Below are 23624 nucleotides of genomic sequence, written 5' to 3'. Positions count from 1 at the left end.
AACATAAGGCAGGAGATGCAGCATGACGACACTAGCGAACATAAGGCAGGAGATGCAGCATGACAACACTAGAGGACATAAGGCTGATTCAGCTCTGACATCCGCCAACCCACTAATCACTAGGGTTGATTCTTAGGCCAATATGGCTGACTAGTTGGGTGTTCCCTTCTTTTCTCACAGTTCCAAGTATATCCTTCCCAAAAGTTATGTGCTCAGATCAAGAAGACAACTTCTCCTATAAAGACTGGTTTTTTGTTTTTGTTAGTATATATGAATAGCTGTGCTCTATACCCAAACCTCCAAACAAGCTCTAAAGAAACTAGAAATGGAGTTTATGGGTGTTAATGTACTACTTTTTTTCTTTTTCTTGTTGCACACAGGGGCTCTCCCAGGGCTAGGATTATGGGATATACGACCATGCCTGGCAATGCAGTAAAACAGAATGATTTATCCTTTTAGAAGACTGACATGTTCTACATTTCCCCCAAATACCTAAGTGTCACCTATTCCAATAAGAAATAATAGGTTTCCTATTTTTGAAACAGAAAAAGATGTGGAACATAAACTGAGTCTATCTCTATTCAGACAAGAAGTCAAGGATGAAAGCATGAAGTACATGACAAGAGTAACTGAGGTGGAGGGAGACAGGGCCAAGGAATATTTAACATATACAGCAAGCAGGAACCGAATGAAGGAAACATTTGAAGAGGAAACAGTGTCAGTCATTACATAACTTGTTTTGTGTATCAATTGAAATATACATTCTAAGAGCATCTTAAACTTTTATATTTAATGTAATTTATAACCATTTATTAAAATAATTAAAGAAATCAAAGAACATCTAAAATGTCTAGCAACTCAAAGAATCTATTTCACAAACATGTAATATCTTTCAGAGAGTTGTATAATGGTATAATAGCAACAAACAATTCTCATCTTACCAAATTACTTATATTTAGGATAAGAAAGATGTGCTATATGTATTCTTAAAGACTTACGTGGCTGAAGCCACTGAATTTTCCAATACTAATATACACCATAAGGTCTCTAATTCAAATTTATATACTATGAATCTTTTAAGACAGTTTTACTGTGTACCAGACGACCCTCAGACCTGTAATCTTTCTGCCTCAGTCTTCCAGATGCTGGGATTATGGTGTGCATCTCCATGACCAGCTAAACATTTTTATATTTGGGGTGGTGTTTTTGTTTGTTATTTCTGCAATGATGGAAATAAGGACCCAACTCTCAGTTATGAAACTTGACAGCAAGCAAGGCTAAGTAATCTGTCTTGCTGACCCTCCCAAGGCTTGAGTTCTTGATGATTTTAAAGTTTCTATTCCTAAAACATAAAGCTACAGACTTCTTTCATATACAATTTTCCCTCCACATGTGAGTTTCATATCTATCAAAAATATCTGAAGGAATTTCTGTGTGGGAATTAGAGGGAACAAAGGAAAAAGTTATTTAATTATATTTTAATTTAAAAAATAAAATGAAGTCAGGCAGTGGTGGCCTTTAGTCCCAGCACCTGTGGGGGGGGGGGGCAGAGGAAGGTCGATCTCTGAGTTCAAGTGCAGTCAGGGCAGTCAGGGCTATACAGAGAAACTCCGTCTTAGAAAAAACAAAGAAAGAAGTAAATAACTAATATAAATAAAAATATTTGGGAGAAAAATTTTGCTTGTACTACACTTAAAAATTGTTTTTATTTCTATGCATATTGTATAATTATTTGCATCGATTTGTTTCTATTTGGTATTATAAGCAGTCTAGAGATTATTTAAAGTTCACAGCAGGGTATGTGTTGGTTATATGGATATACTATACTCTTTATGGAAGGAACTTGAGCAGCCAGGATTTAAGTATCTCCAGGGGCCCTGGATTCAAATCCCCATAGACACTAAAGCATGAATGTCAGAACAGTCCTGGAATGGAGTCACGTGAGGAGAATTCTGAGTGCTTGTGAGAATGCTCCAGCAACCTCAGCTTCTTCAAAATGGGAAACTGCTCTTGGAATGTGTTTTCATGCTCCTCCCAAGAGTAGCAGATAGGACTGTGCTTACTTCGGATTTTTGCTCTTGTTATTTTAATTAAATGTTTAGACTATCTTTTATTTGCCACAGGAGGCTTGTTCTTATGCTTACATACAGCTTGAACATGTGAGAACTTACTCAGGTGGCCTTTTTTAACCTTCTGGTATAAACTATCTGAGGCTCTGAATAAAGTTGGCTACTGCATGAGACTTTAGTCTACCTCATTTATCGGCTCCTATTGGGGGATATGCAATCACCCTGAGTTTGCATTTGCATTAATAAAATTAATCTTGGGTTGTGAGGCTACCTTAGCAACTAGTTGACAGAAGGTAATCATAGAGCCTCAGAGGGCATCTGGGAGAGATAGAGACAAGAAGGTGGGGTTTGGACTGGTGCATTTTCTGGTTTGGCAATGCAGAAGCACAGGTCCTTCTGAGACTACAACAAGGGGAAAAGTTAGCTAACTGCAACCCAACGTCTTTGAGCTAGAAGATTTTTTACCCCAGCCTTTCAACCTTGAGTCTTATTTATAAATAGAACAACAGAGATTTAGTTAAAACTACCTTTAGAGGCAACGACATAGCCAGTGCCTGTGGGACTGGTCTAAGACTGGTCTAAGCAGGCCCGTAACTGCAGAGTTGTAACTGCTGGCTGAAATAGCAGCTGATGAAGGGGCAGCCATTGTGAAGAGGTTAAAACATAGGCTCCATTCTCCCAGGTCCCACTGCCTCTACAGCCGTGACTAATGACTAAGATTTCATAGGATGTGTGATGTGTGAATGCTGATTAATACAGAAAAACAGTAGCTTAAAGTGGCTCAGCTGGTATGTATACACGCAGCTTTTCCAGCTTGAATTCTAAGTAGAGCACCTGCTCAAAAGAGCATCTGCTGTGTGTGAGCACTGGCAAGAGCTGACTACCCGCTACTCAGGCTGGGTGGAAACCAATGACCTCCAAGGGAGGCCTCTGCTCACAAGAGCCCAAGTCAGCAGCAGTTTTCTTACAGCACAGACAGAAATAAAAGCCTGACAGACCAGAAATGAGTAGAGAATAGAGAAAATCCAAAAGAGAACTATGACATAGATAGAGTTTACACAAAAAGCAGACATGATGGCTCACCCCTGTAATCTTGAAGGTGGAGGTAAGAGAATCACAAGTCTGAGGCAGCCAGACTTTCTACTTCACACTCTGCTATGGGATCCCTGAGAGACAGCCAGACTGTATTGCTAAATTATCTCAGAATGAACTACCCAGAAACTAATTTTACTTAATCCAACCTGAAATCAAAACATGGTCCTAGTCCTTTATCTTTTCCTGAGGATACACTTTCAGATTTGAAACTATTTTAGATTTCCTAAGGACTGCTAACAATAACTGAATTACTGCAGGATAAATATAGGAAGTGTTCACAATATAATGTTATGTTACAAAGTCTTAAAAAATAAACACTGCTGATTCCCTGGTATATCCCTTACAGTTCTACTCAAGTCCAGTTTCTGGATGGCTGGAGGTGGAGTGGGGAGGACAGTCAGACACTACTCCCTGGTCTCTAATGCACTGGGCATTGGGCTAAGTCCTCGTGTATAAAATTCTTACGTAGTTCTAACAATCTACAATTACATGACATCTTTAGTTTGCAATAGTGGAAACTGAATCTAGAACTAACATAGCTAGCGTCTAAGTGTAAAAGAAGTAGAGAGGAACTCAAACCCAGAAGCACAGAAGTCAAGGTCAATGTCTCGGTTTCCTCCCTGGGGGAGCTCCCTCCATTCATGACTGAAAATGTACCATCTTTCATTTTTTTGGCATCTACTTTTGCTAATGTTTTCATTTGTGCTACTGGCCACTCCAAGCTCTTCTGAAAGCTTGGGGAAGAGGTTCCATCCTGATGACAGTTTGGGTAACCTACACAGTGGCTTTGAAATGTCTGCGTGTGAACGGTTTCTCTAGTTGCCCCAATTGTCTATTATTTTATACTAGCCTACACATTTAAGTTACTTGCCTAGTCTTAAAAGCAAGTTGAGTGTATCCTTCTCATAGTCACAGGGAAGAAACTAAGTAGCATTTAATATTGTAAATCAGACCAACTGAAAAAGACTAATTTCCTACTTAGTCATCTTGCTTTTCTCTATTACATTAGGCAAAGGGCAATTTATCTCATTTCTCTATATTTCATTGGTACAATAAAAATTACATAACCCAGAGGTTTAAAAACAAATTTTGATATTTTCTAAAGATAATTTCAAAACCCCTCACCAAGTCCCAGACCGACAAATTCATCAGGGGCCTGATCTTTGGTTCCAGTGAGTGACCCTTCTCTGCCCCTCACTGTCCCGGAAATGTAGCGAGGCTTCACTCCAGTTCCTATAAGCTGTGCCAGCTCCAGCTGACTGATACACTTCAGGATCTTTAGTATAAAAGGAAAAAAAAGGGAGGTTTTAACAATATATATCTTAAAATATATGCAGTTAGGATTTAAACACATATTACATTATAAATCATTACCAAATGCTGTTTATTTAAAATATACTAAATTATTTTCCACACTTAAGCCTACTAGTGGTAGAATATTTAGCATCAACTCATTTTAGAAATCGAATTGCAAAGTTAAAAGAATTTCTACCTCATGCCATGAGTTTCCTAAATAATTTCCATCAGTGTGAGCCACTGTGATGAGTGTTTTTATTGTGTCGATATTCTTCTGTTTCATTTCAGTAATTCCAGAACTCACTGTAAGCAAGGTAAATCTGGCTAGTGCTTGGACATATGCATCTCTTTCCAACTACAAAAAAAGGGAAAATTTTATTTACATGGTTGAAAATACAGAATACTGACTGACCTCTAATTCATGTTGAACAAACTGTCTATGTGTTTAGTAAATTTTAACAGACATGCCATGGATTACAAACTAAAAAAAAATTTATCTTAAAATAAGGCAGGAAGTTCATAAATTTCTTAAATCTAGACACCATTTGAAGTACCAATTCAATGAGATTTTCAGTAGTCAACAAATGAATTCATACAGTGACAACAAATTTACTGAAAAAGATTTTTCAATTATATTAGCAAAAACCTGCTTTATGAATTTGTTCATTTTTTTTCCTCTACAGCTAGGCTGTATTTTGTAATATACTAGGCTGTATTTTGTAATATACTAAATCATAACATTCACAATGTATTAAATGGGTTAAGTAAAAAAAAAAAGAATCTAGCTAAAAGTCATCCTTAAAGTCCATAAAGTCCTACAAAGGCTGCTTTCATGGAAAGTTATGTTAGGTACTCTAACAAATAAAGCTTGCTAGAGGATCAGGGTGCTGAGCTAGCCATTAGTTAATCAAAGAGGCCAAGCAGTGGTGGTACTCGCCTTTAATCCCAGCACGTGGGAAGCAGAGGCGAGGGGATCTCTGTGAGTTCAAGGCCAGCCTGGTCTACAGAGTGAATTCCAGGACAGATTCCACAGCTACACAGAATTACTGGTAACAAGCGACCGTGACTGCTACTTTACTTCTTTCATCTTTCAGCATTTACCCCAATATCTGACTCCAGGTTTTTATTGTTAAGATCAATTAGAATTCATACTACAATTTGGTTCTTTTAAAGATAACTAGTTCTGAGGCTTAGGCCAAAAGGTATCTAAAACAAATACTTACAATGCCTAGAAAAATACCATACAGAACTGCTCTGAAAGAGCTTCTCAGAAATTATTCATTTAATTCCATCACAAATGTGAAGTTGGTTTTTAAGGAAGTCAGGAAAAAATACCAAGTGTTGAACGCTATTGATGGCATGTGTTTTCCAAACCTGCCATGAAAGTAAAATTCCATTACCTGGATGCTGAAAATGCACGCAATTCTGATCGCACATCTTATCCCTTCTAGGCAAAGAGAGGCTACTTCAGTATCATCACAGTCTTGTAGACCCACACTGAAAGCGGCCAGAAAAGGAGTCCAAGCCAGCTAGAAAAATTAAAAATTTAAAATATACCATGAACATCAAGTGGTAATTGAGAATCTTGGCACAGTATGTGTGAAAGCTTTCTTAAAGAAACAATAAAATTATGTATCTTGAACTTAAAAAAAATGGAAATGATCATGAATTCAGTAATAACCACAGGCTTATTTTAAGAACAGTAGTTATAAATTATTCACAACAACGAAAACACAGGAATAGTTAACATTCATATAAAGTTGTATCACTGACTTAAAATTCATTTCTCTTTGCAGGCGCTGACCTTTGCAATAACCCTGACTCTTTAGCTCCAATACAATCCTCTGAGTCATTTTCCCACTTGCAACAAGTGGCCCTACTTTTCTCAAAGCCTGCTCTGCAAACATCATTCAGCCTTTCTTTTAAGTACTTATATTAAGAAGCTGTATTTGATTCCTAGTTGGACAGTATTTTAAAATATTTACTCATCTGGAGGCTCTGGTCCACATCTATAATCTGAGCTTCAGACGTGGAGTCAGGACTGTGAGTGAGTTCAAGGATGATCTGAGAGAACTGGAGAGACAATTTCTCAAAAAGTAAAGGACTTGGTAGGGTAGCTCAATGGTAGGGTACTCACTTAGCATAGATAACAAACAACAGAAATCCACATAACTCTGAAACATCTGATATGAGTTATGTTGCTTTTAATAATTCATTGAGCAGCAAAGCTGTAAGTATATAAAGTTACAAAGATGAAAATATTTTACCAGTGTCTTATAGATATGAAGAGATTAATTTTTATAGGGTCATGAAACTTGTAGCACTTCTAAGAAACACAAGTTCCTTGGAGTTTTCTTTTAAAGTCCAGGAAGATTAAAGGCAAACGATAAAATCTGTGCACAGCACGCAGGCTGCAGCACCTTGGTTCTTCCTCGGCCTCACTCTACATGTACAACACTTGAAGATGCTGCTCCCAGATAATGTGCAAGCATCAAGAACAGGATTTATCAATCAAATTATACCTAAATAATACTCAGTAGATAGTAAAACTATTGTTTGTTCATAACTGCATAAATCTCTCTAAAATAAGATTTAGCAAGATATAAAATGTTCTCATGCATATGCTTATATCTGGTAATATCATAAACCACATTCTAGAAAATTATAAATTTACTTTCTAGTCCTGTTCCCCAACCAACTTATTTACTGAGGAATTATAAGCCAAGAACTTTACTAGATATTAGAAATGAACATAGTCTCTTCCCTCATGAAATAATGATTACATTAAAAAATGTGTGATCTACAGAGCTAGTTCCAGGACAGGCTCCAAAGCCACAGAGAAACCCTGTCTCGAAAAACAAAAAAAAAAAAAATGTGTGATCAAAAATTTCAACATAAGACCTTATACCCTAATTTGGACAAAGAAATAGTAGAGAATATGCTTGAACTCACTGGCCTATTCAGGAAAAAGTTCCAGAATAGGACTGAGATAGGACAGGCATTAGTCAACAGCTAGTAACTAGGACCACGTGACACTAAAAGGCTTCTGTACAGCAAAGGACACCATTATTCAAGAAGTGGAAGCCTACAGAAGGAGAAAAAAATTTCTACCAATTATCTATCTGTCAGAGGGTTAGCATCTAGTATATATGAAGAACTAAAAAAATTGATTAAAAAATCCAATTGAAAAATGTGGCACAAAAATAAACCCAGAATTCTCAAAAGACAAAACACAAATGGCAGAGAACACTTAAAGAAATGTATAATATCCTTAGTCACTAGGGAAATGCAAATTAAAGTTACTTTGAGATTTTATCTTATATCTGTCAGAATGGCCAAAATTAGTTTTTTGGTTTTTTTGTTTTGTTTTTTTGTTTTTTTTCGAGACAGGGTTTCTCTATGGCTTTGGAGCCTGTCCTGGAACTAGCTCTGTAGACCAGGCTGGTCTTGAACTCACAGAGATCCGCCTGCCTCTGCCTCCCGAGTGCTGGGATTAAAGGCGTGCACCATTAGTTCACACTGGTAAGGACGTAGGGTAAAGGGAATGCTCATGCATGGCTGGTGGGGGTGAAAACTTACAGCCACTATGGATATCACTGAGACAGTTCCTTAGGAAGTTAGGAATCAATCTACCAAAACCCAGCATTACCACTTTTGGAATATAGCCAAAGGATGCTCCATCCTGCCACAGAGATACTTGCTTATCCATCTCTATTGCTGCTCATTCAAAATAGACATCAGAAACAGCTTATATGTCTGCCAACGGATGACTGGCTAGAGAAAATGTGATACACTTATACAATAGAATATTACTCAGCTTTTAAGAAAAATGAAACTGTGAACTTTGCAGAAAAATAGATAGGATTAAAAACAATCATTCTGAATGAGATAACTTAGACCCAGAAAGTCAAGTTTTGTCTCATATAGGATGTTAGTTTTATACTTTATATATGTGTGTTTCATTTAGAAAAACAAACCTACAGAGGTTAGGTAGCTGGTGAAGGACTAGTGGGGTAGAACTAGTCCAAGGGACGGGAACTAGAGTATAGTGAAAAATGGGGAAAGTCAGAATAGGAGGATTAAATGGGTGCAGTGGTGGGAGGGCAGGGTGGAGGAAATATGGAGGGGGATAACAAACACTAAAGGCCCTGTGAAAAGCTATATGGAAATCTACCTATTTCCTAAATATATATACATATATAAAAGGAGTTTAAATGGAGTTAACCATATAATGGGGAATAATACCCCAACTAGACATTATAAACTACTAAATAAAACACCCAATACCAGGAATGGGGTTTATATATTTTAGTTGTTGGCTAATGTGATGCCACAGGATCCCTATCCCTCACACCCCAAATGTCACAGGCTACTGACAATACTATTGCTTACCCTCCACAACCTGACAGTTAAAACCCTATCACTGAAGACACTACACACTTACGTAACAGAGAAGGAAAAATATAGCTAGTGTTGAACTGGAAGCCTCAACCCTAATGGTTATAGCGTTTACAGTGCTGGAAGGTTCTATATTTGATACTGGAAGAGAAAAGTACTTATCTTACCCAGCTACAATAGAGACCTGCTTAGCAAGGTATGCTCACTAGTGCATCAGTGGCATGGACGTTATAGGAGTAACCAACCACTTAAATCCAAAACTGGATTTAAGGCCAACTCCATGAGATAGAATGCGTACTGACACTGTCAATAAAGTCAAGAAGCTAAGACTAGATGTAGATAATGGGTCTTAGGGGACAACTCCTATCATTACTTTGCTAAATGAACATAGCAACAAAGTGACTCCTGATAACATATTGTGACATCCAGACATAAGTGCATTATTCAACCTTCAACAAAGAAGCTTCTTCTTGTAGCATAAGGATCAAAACTCGCAAACATGCAGAGCATAAGAGACTTTGAAATGCTCAGTTTGAAATGGAATGTCTATACGACAGCTCCCTCCCCCATAAGATTAGGGATCTAAGTGGAAGAGGGGTCAGGAAGAGCCAGAAGTGGTGGATGACTTCAAGGAAACAGTGTTTTCCAGACACAAAAGTGCATACGCACATATGAATGTACAGACTGTGACAGCGTGCACAAAACCTGTACAAACTCAAGCCAGACAAAAATCACAGCACAGTGGAAGAATAGTGCCCATGAAGTCCTACCCTCGAGTCACAAAGCTATTTGCAATTGATAGCTTCTTGGAGAGGGCAAAGTTAGTTTCCTTCAATGAAGTGACGGTGGTATATCAATTACATTGCAGAGAAGGCATTCCCATCTGTTTCCTAATGTACGCGCTAGTGTTCAGTTCTACTCAGAACCCCAGTATTAACTCTGAGGATAGAAGTGCTGAGGAGAATCTGAGCTTCAGGATCACTTTGAAATTGAGATGAATACCAAAGACTTAGGAATAAATCATTTATAATGGAAAAAACAAGCCAAGGATTACTGACCAATCTCTAAAGCTTTCCATTTCTTGTTTCTGAAATTATACCCTTACCAATTACTTACATTGCATACCACCTTTCACTTTCTTTAATAAAGAGATAATTTATATTAATTAAGTTCTAAACAACCAGGGGATATCTTCTAGGTCAAACAGACTCTATTATTATATTTTTAAAATATGCTAAGCAAAATTATATATAAATATATACTGTAGCAAAGTTACCAGTAATTCTAACCTTAAACATGGGCCTCACATGCTCCAAGTGTGTTGCACTTGTAAAAGGCGCCTGAACATGGCTCACAGCTTCCATGAGTGCTTTAGCTGTCTTGGCCATCTGTTCCATTTCTAAATTATACAGAAGTCGTCTTTGCTTTTCACTGGCTACATCTGAAATAAGAAATATTACCATTTAAAATAGAAAGTACTTTAAGATGACACTTTTAAAGTAAATGCCAGTAATTAACATTAATTAATATTAGCCCTAAGAATCTAGACAGTATGATCTGTTTGATTCTATGTACATGAAGTATCTGAAACAGGTAAACCCAGAGAGACAGAGTAGACTGGTGCTGGCCAGGGCAAAGGCAGAGGGAACTCTAGCATTAATCTATGGGTGCAGGGTTTTATTTTGGAGTAACCAAATGTTTTAGTCTTAGCCAGAGGAGATGGATGTACTGCACTGTAAACATACTAAATGTCAACAGAACCACCCAATTTACCTATTTATTGACTGACTGACAGTCATGCTAAGGGTCCTGCTCATGCTAGCTAAGTGCTATACCACTGAAATTTCTCCCTTTGAATTTTCACTTTTTTTAAAGGGTAAATTGCACCTTGAGGATGGTAGAGTACTGGACTAATAAATAGTTAGGAGTAAGTGAAAACCTCAGAGTACAACACTCAAAATTAAAGTATCAAGGAAAGGAACCAAACACAGGACAGGAGAACAGAAGAGAGGTAAACACACTGGTATTTGTCCTCAGCAAAACAAAACAAAAAACTGAAAATAGCACCGCCCTGACCCTCCTAAGTAATTTTAGCATCCCCAGCACACCACACCTTCTTTCCATATCAGGTTTCTCACTGACTTCACCCATCATAGATATAATGAAGAAGAGAAAAATATATATGGTATTGGGGTGCTATACTCTGGGCCAAATGAAATCAAAGCAGGAAACAGACATTTGCTTAAGTATAAAGCTGAAGGTTTAAAACACCAATGCTAGAAGAAAAGCACCACTGGATGCAGTGCTGACTTTTACTCAATACTGGAGTAGACTAAGAGCCAATGGCACCCAGCTCAGTATCTGTCTTTTCCACTTTTCTCTTAGGTTTTATAAGTAGTTGTCATTGGAAAAGTTTTTACATTGCATAGATTTCAAGCAACATAATTCTTTTTTCTCTATTTTTACACATAAGTAAATGTTAAAAGTAGATGTGATGAGAGAAGGTAGAGGCAGGACTACGTAGGTAGGTATGACTACTAGAGAAAAAATAATTCTGATTACTTCTCCTAATCTGTCTGTGCTTGAGTTTCCTTGTCTATAAACAGAGAGAATATCTTAATATTCTTTCTGAATATTAAAAAAGACAAAGGATAAGGCCAGTTATACTCCACTGACATTATCTCCTTAAGGCCCTGGGTTCTTACAATTCTAAAATTTCAAAACAGATTTATCCTAAAAACCTATCAATTGCCTCATGTTAAAAATATTTTGCTACCAATAATATGTTCAAATTGATATTTCACTTCAAGTAAAAGTGCTTAGAAAGGGTAGAATCTTCTTTCTGAACGAGAAACATTCAAGAGCCACTATAACACTCATAGGCCCAGGCATGCCCATCCTGTAGTCAGAGCTAAGCTTGAATTAAACATCACTGTCTACATGTATATAGAATATCTAGAGCAGTGCCGGGTTCCTAGTACTGTTAGACAGAGGAGTCAACAGCATTCTAATACAGTCTGACATAGTCACCCTCAACACTGATACTACAACTTTTCCTACTTCTTCTAGTCATGCCCACACCCAGCTTCCATGTATGTGTTATGGTTTAATTTTAAACAAGACAGAATTATGTTGCTTATAGATGATGAGAAAGCAGAAGACTTTTTATTTTTTAATTTTATGTGAGAGCTTTGCGTATGCATGCCTGGTACCCAAGTAAGGCAGAGAGTCAGATCCCCTTACAGGAGTTACAGATGGTTGTCAGCAATTATGTGGGTGCTAGGAACCAAATCCAGATATTCTGGAAGAACAGCAAAATGCTTTTAATTTTTGAGCCATCTCTTCAGTGTCCTCTAAGCAATTTCTTTAATTTCCAAATCCCTGCTGAGATGAACTGATGAATGGACAAGTTAATATGTAAACACTCCTAACACATGTTACTACCTGGTTTTTAACTCACTAGCCAGTGTTTTCTTCTTGGGGAAAAAAAAAAGACAGCTCCATTACCATTATAACATTTCTCAGCAAAATAGCCAAGTCACACACATGGTTTCTTAAATTAAGCAAACAGCAAACAAACAAACAAAAAAAAAATCAAAACAAAAATCCCCAAGCACACACCTTCCCCCGTTCCAGATCATTTTTAGACACCCAGAGGAGCCAGTCTTAAAACAACCACTTCCAGAAACAGAACGCACCTAACACGTCTTTCCACGAACAGTCAGATAGGATTACTCTACTTACTCTGCTTAGTTGATTTTGTAGGGATTGTTAGCTCTTTTGTTTCTTTCATTGATATTTTCTTCCCAGCTATTTCATTATAAATGGCCGATAGATACTCTTCAGGGAGGTCTTTACTGTCATTGATACCTCGATTCATTTTAATGTACTGTTCCTTTGTCATTTTGTTTTTAACCTAGACATGAAAAACCATTATCGTTTCTAAAAACTCACATAAAAGGTTTACTCATCTTTAAGAATTAAAATAGCTAGCCGGGCGATGGTGGCGCACGCCTTTAATCCCTGCACTCGGGAGGCAGAAGGATCTCTGTGAGCTCCAGGAAAGGTTCCAAAGCTACAGAGAAACCCTGTCTCAAAAAACAAACAAACAAACAAAGAATTAGAATAGCTGTTTAAGAGACTATTCTCAAGTCTAGAAATGAAAAATATTCAACAAAATGTATATAAAGATGAAAGTTGTGGAAAACAAGGACAATGTAAAAGATACATTCTGGCATATGCTTTACCGAGCATAATACTGAATAATTTGAAGGAAGGGGGAATAAAAAAGTGACTTGATTTTGCCCCAAGTGTACAAGACTTCTAGTAGGTTCTTAGAAAGACCCCTACAAACTATTAGAAACACCAAAGGATTCAAATTATAGTTCAGAATGACATGAACAACGCAAATTAAATGGAATTTCATTATCTCAAAAAGGGAATGCAAAAATAACAATAGTTGAGTATTATTTAAAACTACCTAACATTTTCTGAGTTATCACAACAACTGCCTTATACTAGGTGACTCGGATGAAGAATCTTTAGAATGTTTTATCTCGTTTAAACATCCTCAACAGGGAGGTTCAACTTAATAAAGCAATGTTGGTAATTTGAAAGATGGTGGCAAAATTGTAAAACATGGAATTAACACAGCAAAGTCTATTATACTCAATCTCCAGCAAAAAAGACAGACAAAACCCAGTTGTCTTAATATATTTTTGAAGAAATATTTAATTAGACACATTCCTGCCACCTGCCATCAAGAATTAGTGGACTTCTAAAGGTAAGGTCCTTATAGACTAACATTAAAGTATACAGAGCAATAATGCAGCAAGGCTTACAGGTCTAATGTGGGAAAGCCCAGAACACTATCTATAACATAGTATAATATAAGACAGAATAGAATCGGCAAATATATTGACCTGAATTTTAAACCGAAGAATATCGTAACTTTTAAATTTCATCTCAGGTCCTGGCTTTAAAAAACAAAAAGCAAGACATTTTACCTAAAGTTCTGACAGATAGCTGCTTATTAAAAAAAAAAAAAAGGAAAAATAGAAAAAAACCAAAATCCAAGTGATCACAATTTGAAGTAAAGGAAGACAAAAATCACCTGGAATTATGGAGAAATGTTTTGGAGTTGTGACAATCGGAGACAGGGCAATGTCTTATGGAAAATAAGTGTCTGTATTTGGGTAAGGGCTCCCTTGGGAGCAGAGAAAATATTGCTTTTAGTTATTCAAACATGCTGCACACTGCCACCATGGTGGGATTCTGGAAAGCAATGTAAACCAGTTCTACTTTTCTTCTCTTGAAATCTTGTATGGAACAGATTCTTCTTAAATTTTATTCCCATATGCTTAAACTAAGGTCTCACTCTGTAGCCCTGACTGGAATTTGAACTCATGAGATTCACCTGCTTCTGCCTCCTGAGTCCTGAGATTGAAGATGTGTATCATTATACCCAACTAATAGCTAAAAAATTCTTATAAATTAACTCATAGAGACAATTTAATAATAATACCAAAATGTGCTTTTTAGAAATCAAGCAAAAAGTAATGTAAACTTCAAAAGCAATATCTTAAAGTAGGTATCAGAAGTCAAGTAGCTGTTCTTTAATAAGACTAAGGAACTGTGGCTGTTAAGCATGGTCACTAAATTGGGACACTTCCTACTCACCTGTAGTTAAATGTTTGTTCAATGTTTAGTTAAGATGCTAGTGAGTATGCTTAAAGTGTGTCTCTCTCAGAGACACACACTAAAAGACAAAGAAATAATATATAACTGAGATGTGACAATATTATCTGTGTGTGTGTGTGTGTCAACACCAAGATTGACCACATCTGTGGGGTTCAGTGCAATTCCAATAGTACTATATAATCTATCCTATTCTATCCTATATAATCTCTTAAATACTAATCTTACTGCTGTTCATACTTGAAATGTATTTTTAAAAAGGCAGATAACATACAGTAGTCTCTATGTAATAAATATTCAAAAGACCTAAAACATTCTTTAGGTTAAAATCTGTTCTCACTTTTGTGTAACTTTGAATCATGAGACTCACAAATATTTTACAAATACTTTTTTTTTTTTTTTTTTGGTTTTTTGAGACAGGGTTTCTCTGTGGCTTTGGAGCCTGTCCTGGAACTAGCTCTGTAGACCAGGCTGGTCTCGAACTCACAGTGATCCGCCTGTCTCTGCCTCCCGAGTGCTGGGATTAAAGGCGTGCGCCACCATCGACCGGCTTTTTACAAATACTTTTATGTTTATTAGAATAAATACCAAATGGCTATCATTTTAATTCTGGCAATTGGTTTAACCACATAAATTTAAATTTCAACTAATACTTAACAGATTTAAAAGAATACATTTAATACTCACTACTTACTGTATTTATTGCTGTAGATAAAAACATACCTGTGGACTGTGAAGGTCTGTGGTCAACATGATAATTGAGTAGGCCAAAACATAAGCAGTATCTGCACTAGCAAAAAGGGTTTGTCTGAAAAATAAAAATACTGTGTCACATTATAAGCTTTGTTTTATTATAAACAAGTCATTTCAAACCCTATTCTTAATGTTCTCTCTCAGGATTAACATGCTCATGTATTATTATTATTATAGATGAATTTGTCTTAACATTGCCAAACAGCAGACCATATAAAGTGTTTTAAGGAAGGGGTCTGACTACCATGGATATAACTGATCATCAAAAAGTATACACATCTTACTTACCCTTGGTTACATTCTAGGTATCTTGCAGCAAATTTTTCCATTAATCGATCAATTTTTTGAGCTTCCCCTGGAAGACGGAATCCTTCCAAAAACAGACGAAGGGCTGAAACGAAGTCCTTTCCTGAAAAGTCATGTTGGTCCACATATGCATACATGACTTCTTTATTGAATTTATCATTATCTCCCAGGAACTCACCCACCTGAGTCTAATGTAAACCAAAGGAGAGAACTTAATATTCAATGGCATGTTCCATTTTCCACATAACATTTACAAAGCAGAAAATCCCAAGAACCACAAGTTTTGACTACCTGACTATACAAGCTCCAGACTGAAGTGACAAGTCAACTGTTTTAATATGCTTATAAATTGTAGACAGAGGGTTAGAATGAAATAAAATGGTATTCTTACAGAGTCTAGTCTTTCTTCTTGATGTAAGAACTGAGCTATATCTTCAGGTGTGGTGCCAAGCATCCCTTGTTCTTGAAGATACTGTATTCCTCTCTTTGGTTTCTTATTAAATCTAGATGAAGTTAATAGAAAGATTAAAAAGAGAACTACTCATACTTCCTGAGATTTTGAAATACAGTAAATTACTTTCTTAATTGCATAAAGAAAACAGGAACCAACACACATGCACACAGAATCATTACACGGCACAGGTTTATTTTTTCTTCTTAGGAAAGACTTCAAATGGAAGTGTATCATTAGCACAGACACAGATCACTTCAGAGGCAGTTCACTGCAGTATGTTGTACCTTCTGACTCGCCACAGATACCTAAACAGATTAGACTATCACATAACGTTTTTCTCAGTATAGTTTCAATTTACCCCCTTCTCTCATCTATTCCTATATATCTTACTGAACTCCCTAAACCTAATGCATTTGGAGACTATGCTGAATACCTGGGCATGTAAGATGCTTAGCAGGTAAAGGTATTTGCAGCCAAGCCTGTTGAACTGATTTAGATATTTGGGGTCCACATGATCCAGGGAAAGAACTGACATCTGCAAAATGTCCTGACTCCAACACATATTTTGGCATACATGACCCCGTAAACATATACAAAAGACACAAATAAAAACTCAAACAATTAAATTAGAGAGACTGGATTTAAGACCTGTTTCACAGGAGGAAATTCATGCCTAGTACTATAAACCTTGTGAAAAACCCATATTAGGCAGGTCATAGATCCTAAGGGTACATGCCTTTCAATCCCAGCACTTAGGAGGCACAGGTTCTGAGTAAGTGAAGCCAATCAGGCACCCAAGCCTACATAACCTGTTCAAGACCAGCTGGGATTACATAGTAAGACCTTGTTTTAAAAAAAAGAGAGAGAAAAGAAAAGAAACCAAAGAGTTGGTTCTGTGAAAAGATGAACAAGACGGAGAACTAGCCAAAACAACAAGAAAGGACATTTAAATTAATAAAAGAGGAGTTCCAAATAAAGTACAAAAGGTAATTAGGGAAGACTTAAAAATTTAAAACATTGGAGAAGCTAGAAGATGAGTATATTCCTGACACCTATGGCCCAAACAATTGAAATTAAAAGACTATAAACAGAGCTGGAAAAATGACTCAGTGGCTAACAGCACTTGCCACTAAGCCTCATGACCTAAATTTGATCCCTGCAACCCATATAGCAGAAGGAAAACTGGCTGCCCCCCCCCCAAGCCATTTGTCTTCTACATGTACACACACACACACACACACACACACACACACACACACACACCACACACACACACACACACACACATATGTGTGTGTGTCATATATTATGTATGTTGGTATATATGTATAAATGCACATATCAGAAAATAATCAAAGAAAAATGGTCATAAATTTGAGAAGGTGCAAGGGGGTGGGTACATGAGGGGCTGGGAGAGAATAAGAAGTGGGAAATGACGTAGTTAGATTTTAATTTAAAGAAGAAAGAAACCCATTATTTTGTAGGTTGAATAAGAAAAACTTAAAAGAAATGATTTTGTAGATCTTTTGTAGACTGCTTCACAAAATTCAGCAGGAAAATTGATTTCACAAGTTCAGAGTCTGGGAGAGTAGCCAGGTTGGGTTAGGAAATGACTACTTAATATTAACAAACAAAAATAAAATTCCTAGCAAGAATGAAGCATGTAACTAAAGTCAAAGAAGCAGAAACATAGAAGGAACAATGATAAATAGTGGAATTTTCAAATTTTACATTTTTGTCACATGATTATGAAATCAGATTAACTAAAATAGTGAAAACTGCACATCCTCTGCCCATCAGCCTGGTGCGAGATTAATTCAGAGGAAGCCACAGGCTGGGCATCTTCTCAGTCTGCGTAGGCTAGACTTCAGTGAAGAAGGAGAACTAAATATGGAGCCATTCAATGTTTAGATCCAAGAGAACAATAAGGAATACACAAAGGAGAGAGAAAGATGTAGGGAAACTGGGGGTAGGGATGGCACATTTGTGGCTGAAGAATAATCTGTAACATTTCTTTTTCAAATCTGGCACTTACAAATCAATCCCTTGTTCTATTATTTCTTTTTGCTGCTTTAAGACCTCAAATTGTTCTGGATTATCAGTGCCAGACATCTGTGTACTGTAGCTACCAATTCCTGAAGATGATGTGGATTCTAAGGAGTTTAGACTTCCATATCTGTTTATAGTCTCAGGGTGTTTGATTTCACTTATTTCTTGCTCTGAGGGTTTTTCTTGACCTGTAAAAAGAAATGTGAATATAGAAGATTACAGCAGAACTAAACTAGAAAATTTAAGTGCAAGTTGAAATAGTTTTAATGCTTAAAAAGACTTGTCAGTATATGTACATACATAAATATAACACAAGACTATTTTACTATTATTATTATTGTTTTATTTTTTTTCAAGACAGGGTATCTGTGTAGCTTTGGAGCCTGTCCTGGAACTAGTTCTTGTGGACCAGGCTGGCCTCGAACTCACAGAGATCCGCCTGCTTCTGCCTCCCGAGTGTAGGGATTAAAGGCGTGTGTCACCACTGCCCGGCTCACAAGACTCCTTTAACAGCATCTTTAAACTTCTTCCAATGTATCACTGACTTAAAATATTGGAACATTGCACTCAAAATGTTGTCTTACCAAGGGTAGTCTGAGAGTTGGGATTCACATACTGATCTTTACTCCATTCAACCATACACTTCAAAATTGAAACTAAACATTCTAATCCTTTTTTCCGCAGACTCAATTCCTATAATAATTCAGAATAAAGACAAAAAGACTTTTTAAAGAAATGCGCATCTCATTCTTAGAAATATTTAAATTAAAAAAAAAATAAGCTCTTACCTGAACATTACTCATACCAAGTTCTTGACTGCCCCTTCCTTGGGCAATTTTTGACAGGTCATTTACTAGTCTTTCAAATATATTTGCTGCATTTAAGTCACAGTCATAATTTACATAAATATCCACCACACTCTGAGCATCTGTGACGATACAATAATCTCAGAATGAGCATTTACAGTATGAACACACTTTATTACCAGAAATAATAAAGATTAATTCCAAATACCTGCACAGATCCTTGTCAGTGTCTGAATAACCATCCACTTATGATCAAATGAGCTTGTAGAAGTTTCCAAAATGTATAGGAAAATTTCTTTAAAGAATACCTGTGAACAGAAGGAAACAAGTGTTTAAGGTACTATGCAGATGCATGGTTGTCTTTTAAATGTCCCAAAGCTCTAGAACAAGACTGCAATTTTGAGTTTGTCTCTGAACCACTGTAGCGATGACAAATGGAATGGCAAAGATACGGAGTCCTTCTGGGTGGTGATGTCTTAAACATAACTGTTTCTCATTCATCAGTTATCATTTTAGATACCCCAGTTCAGAGTAATCCTAAGTGCACCTAGATTTCAATGTAACTGAACTCTAAAAAAGATCTAGTTTTTATATGCTGTTATATTTTTCTAATTACTCATAAAAGTGAAAATCTTTACTCATAGCACCACTTCTCAGAATTCTTTATAATGAATATTATCAAGCACAGTTGATCTAATGAAGAAATGTCAATGTGAAAGCTAAGAATATTAAAATTAAAATAATTTGAGGAAAGTGACTGATTTAGAAAAGGCCAATATGTTTTATGAATCCAGAAATGACTATATTTTAAAAGTGATAATCTTTTTGTCTCCCATGGGTTAGCCAGTCAGCCCCATAATGAAAACTCAAAACAAGTATTTCTTAATCATGTATTTTCTGTAGACAGTAAGCATTACAAAGATAGACCAGTGCTTTCTCAGTAAGAGTATATACACAATACATGACTTATATACAAATATTCAATAAATATCTATAGCCATGGCCACAGTTCTGAAACACTGTATCATATCTTTCCACAAGATATGCAAATCAAAGAAGTTTAAAATATTCTGATTTATAAAATAAGAAATGCAGATTTATAGAGGTAAGAAAGAAAGGTAAAAAAGCCCCAAGGCAAACCACAGATGAGTAGAAACAGGTTAAATTAAGTTAAAAGAGCTAGTGGGGGGGGAGAAAAAAAAAGAGCTAGTGGGATAAGCCTAAACTAAGGCTCAACATTCATAATTAACAAGAAGTCTTTGTGTCTTTGTTTGGGAGCTGGCTGGTAGCCCAAGACAAATTTCAATTACAAATAAACCCATACTTATATCATTTATCTCCTTTTAAGATATAATAGGAAATTAAAAAAAAAACTTTGAAAAAATTAGAACAAGCTGGTCATTGTGGTGCACACCTTTAACCACGGCACTCAAGTGGTGAAGCAGGCAGATAGATCTCTGTGAGTTTGAAGTTAGCGTGGTATACAGGCTGGTTAAAGCTACACAGTGAGATTGTCTCACAACAACAAAAATAAAAAGTAAAAATGAAAATACAAATTATAATACAGTAAAATTTTATAACCCAAACCTACCATTATGAGGTAAGTTAATTCCTAATGTATATTTCCTTTTAAATTAGTTTTTATAGAAAAATAGTAACCTAAACTTAATTTTATAATCTCAGTTCTGTAGGAATTTAAACGTCATGTAGCTAATATACAGAGCCCCTATGGACTCTCAGTATTTCAAATTCCCCCAAATTATCTAATCTTAAGAGAAATGTCATCCTCAAATGGAAGGTTTTTGTTGCTATTACATTAAAAATCCCAATATTTTGCTTGGAACTCTATTCTATTTGTAGTTCTTGAAGATAATGGGCAAACTATGTAAATAAACAGCTAATCTACTATTTCATAGATATATGACAAACAAGTATTAGGCAACTGGTGCAAATTTTTGCACCTTAGACTTAAAATTTAAAGTCCCATAACAATATTTAAATGAATTTTGATAGAAAATATAGAGACTGGGCAGTGGTGGCACATGCCTTTAATTCCAGCAATCAGGAGACAGAGGCAGGCGAATCTATGGGAATTCAAGGCCAACCTAAATTCAAAGAGAATTCCAGGACAGCTAGAGCTGTTATAAAGAGAAAAGCTGTCTTGAAAAACAAAACAAACAAAAAGGAAAATACAGAAGATTAATTTATAAAGATAATGCAATTATTTTAACCATGTCAAGGGTAGAGGAAAGGAATCGTTATGAGCTAATTAATCATTTTCTATTAGTATGAAATTAACAAAAAATAAAAAACACACAGCAGCTGGGAAGACGGCTGAGTTGGTAAAGCCCACATTCAGATCCTTAGTCCCACATCAAGTCAGGCTTGGTGACAGATGTGCAGGTGGGGCTCCTGAGGTTTACTGGCCAGATCATCTAGCTAAACAAGTAAGCTCCAGAATCAGTGCAGCAGAAGAAGACAGCCAACACCAACATCTGTCTCCATGGGCACATGCTTACAACCACAAATTTTTAAGACTATTTATCACATAAAACATAATATGAAGGCAAAAACATACCAACACTAAAATGAATATTTCTAAAATATATAATGCCTGGATCAAAACAGTAATTTGAGAAGTTGGGAAAAGCATCTACCAAATAACAAAAGCATAAAACATTTCTTTTGAACAATGAATTATCCCAAGATGAAGAAAAAAATCTAACTTAGGAACTGATCCAACAGCATAATAAATGAAGACATAGTTGGAATATCCACTAATTTAGCTTTGTTAAGACTAAAATGAGAACCAAAAGTGTTGTTTTTTTCAACATCTTGGGAGAAGACCTTAAGAATAACATGATGCGGGGCTGGAGAGATGGCTCAGCGGTGAAGAGTACCTGCTTGCTTATGGATCTAAGGTCAAATTCCAACATCACATAAAAAGTTGGGCTTGATTGTGCATGCCTATAACTCCAGCATTCCAGGGTGGAGACAAATGGATCCTAGAAGGAGGCTGAACAGCCAGCTTAGCTAAAAATGGAAGGTTCTGATTCATAGAGACAGGGTGTCTCAAGGAAATAAGCTGAATGTCACAGATGAAGACATTCTATTATAGCCTCTGCATGGGTATGAACACCCAACACGTGCATACATTCCAAACACAAACGCATACACACACTACATGCAGAGAGACAGCGAAAGAGCACACCAAATTATTTCACAGCATATAAAGTATAAACCTATTTTTTTCAACTAGTACAAATTTCCTAAACACAAAGGCTGTTCCTTCATTTTGTACTCTTACTGCTTAGCCAACATCTAGTACTTCAGAGACACAAGTCAGCTAAATGAACAACTAAACAAAATAAAACATATGATCACACACACACACACACACACACACACACACACACACACACACACACACATTATTTCACGGTATGGGAAGTGTTCATGTGCTGCTAATGTAACATGGAACAAAATAGGCAGCAGTAACTTTAAATTTTAATGTCTAAATTTAGAACATACCTCAATTTGCATCTTCAGATGTGTCTTGAAGTTTGACAATAAAGTAAGAAATATGGAAAGAGAAAGCTCAAAAACCTCTGGAACAGATGAGACTCCATTTTTTGAGAGTGCAACACACAGATACTGCTTAATAGCATTAATAAACATCTCATTTGTTCTGAAAACAGGTCCTGCATTCTGCAGAATGGACAGAAGTAACTGCAATGAAAGAATCTTGGACCGTAACTCATGAGACCTAAGAGGTGAAACACAAAGCACAGTATAGGGACAAGGTCATCATTTTGGTAATAACATCCTAACCTAAAGACATTCTACATTCCACAAATTCATAAACTTGGCCATTAACACCAAGTGCTTCTCTGGTGACACATAATTTCATATGCTTTGTTTTTAAATTTATTTTCTCAGATTATAATCACATTATTTCTCATTTCTCTTTCCTCATTTCAAACCTTCCCATATGCCCCTCTCTGACCTTTTAGGGGTGAGAAGGGAATAGGAGGTGGAGGTGGGTGGTTGTTGGTGGTGGTGCATGCCTTTAATCCCAGCATTGGGGAGGGAGAGGCTGGCGGATTTATGTGAGTTTGAGGCCAGCCTGGTCTACAGAGTTAGTTCCAGGACAGCCAGGGCTACACAGCGAAACCCTGTCTCCAAAACTGAAAAAACAACGACAAAAAGATCCATGGCCTGTGTTTCTCCTTTATTGTTAATAGGGGGGCATATATGCACATATCCATGGGTAAAAGTTATAAATATTTTAAACATAAGCCTACTATTCCCCTAAAAGAGATAAAAATAACTTGCAGGTGTACGCCCTATTTCACTATTTTTCTAAAGCATGGTACTAAAGTCACACAACTCTACTTCTTATAGATGACCAGGAATGCAGTAAAGATATCTGCTCTGCTTAGTATAAAGTGGTCTAATGTAATCTTTTTCTAGTTATGTTAGTCAGAATCCCTAATCATCAGTAAAATGTTTTTGTTGCACTAGAAATACAGCATTTCAACTATACTTTCCCAATAAATATCTGAAATTCTTGTTACTTTTCTGAAATAGAGACCTTTAGAAATTTTAAAATTACCTCAATATGTACACACTTATTCTAAACACTTCTGTAATGAAAATCTGAAAAATTTTTGGCTGAAATTTTTCTCAATTTTTTTCTAA

At 36.4% G+C, this 23624-nt stretch overlaps 1 protein-coding gene across 2 annotated transcripts in view; it reads right to left on the bottom strand.

Annotated features, from left to right (window-relative positions):
• Positions 1–23624, bottom strand: part of Arfgef1 (ADP ribosylation factor guanine nucleotide exchange factor 1) — a 96063-nt gene that overhangs the window by 32431 nt on the left and 40008 nt on the right. For both annotated transcript variants that reach the window (XR_003378252.1, XM_005361885.2), the window contains exons 10-22: positions 22455–22689; positions 19132–19231; positions 18906–19045; positions 18702–18810; positions 18104–18305; positions 16006–16117; positions 15597–15802; positions 15279–15363; positions 12603–12774; positions 10148–10299; positions 5861–5989; positions 4657–4815; positions 4290–4440 (exon numbers count right to left, since the gene is read on the bottom strand). Coding sequence is in view for 1 of the 2 variants with exons in the window: in XM_005361885.2 (XP_005361942.1) it covers positions 4290–4440; positions 4657–4815; positions 5861–5989; positions 10148–10299; positions 12603–12774; positions 15279–15363; positions 15597–15802; positions 16006–16117; positions 18104–18305; positions 18702–18810; positions 18906–19045; positions 19132–19231; positions 22455–22689 (1952 nt within the window). In the remaining variant the exon portion in view is untranslated. The remainder of the gene's footprint in view (positions 1–4289; positions 4441–4656; positions 4816–5860; positions 5990–10147; positions 10300–12602; positions 12775–15278; positions 15364–15596; positions 15803–16005; positions 16118–18103; positions 18306–18701; positions 18811–18905; positions 19046–19131; positions 19232–22454; positions 22690–23624) is intronic.

The sequence above is a fragment of the Microtus ochrogaster genome, linkage group LG5 (assembly GCF_000317375.1).
Source record: "Microtus ochrogaster isolate Prairie Vole_2 linkage group LG5, MicOch1.0, whole genome shotgun sequence".
NCBI classification, from domain to species: Eukaryota; Metazoa; Chordata; class Mammalia; order Rodentia; family Cricetidae; genus Microtus; species Microtus ochrogaster.
Note: the sequence above shows the minus strand (reverse complement) of the source record. Positions and strands in the feature narration are given on the sequence as shown.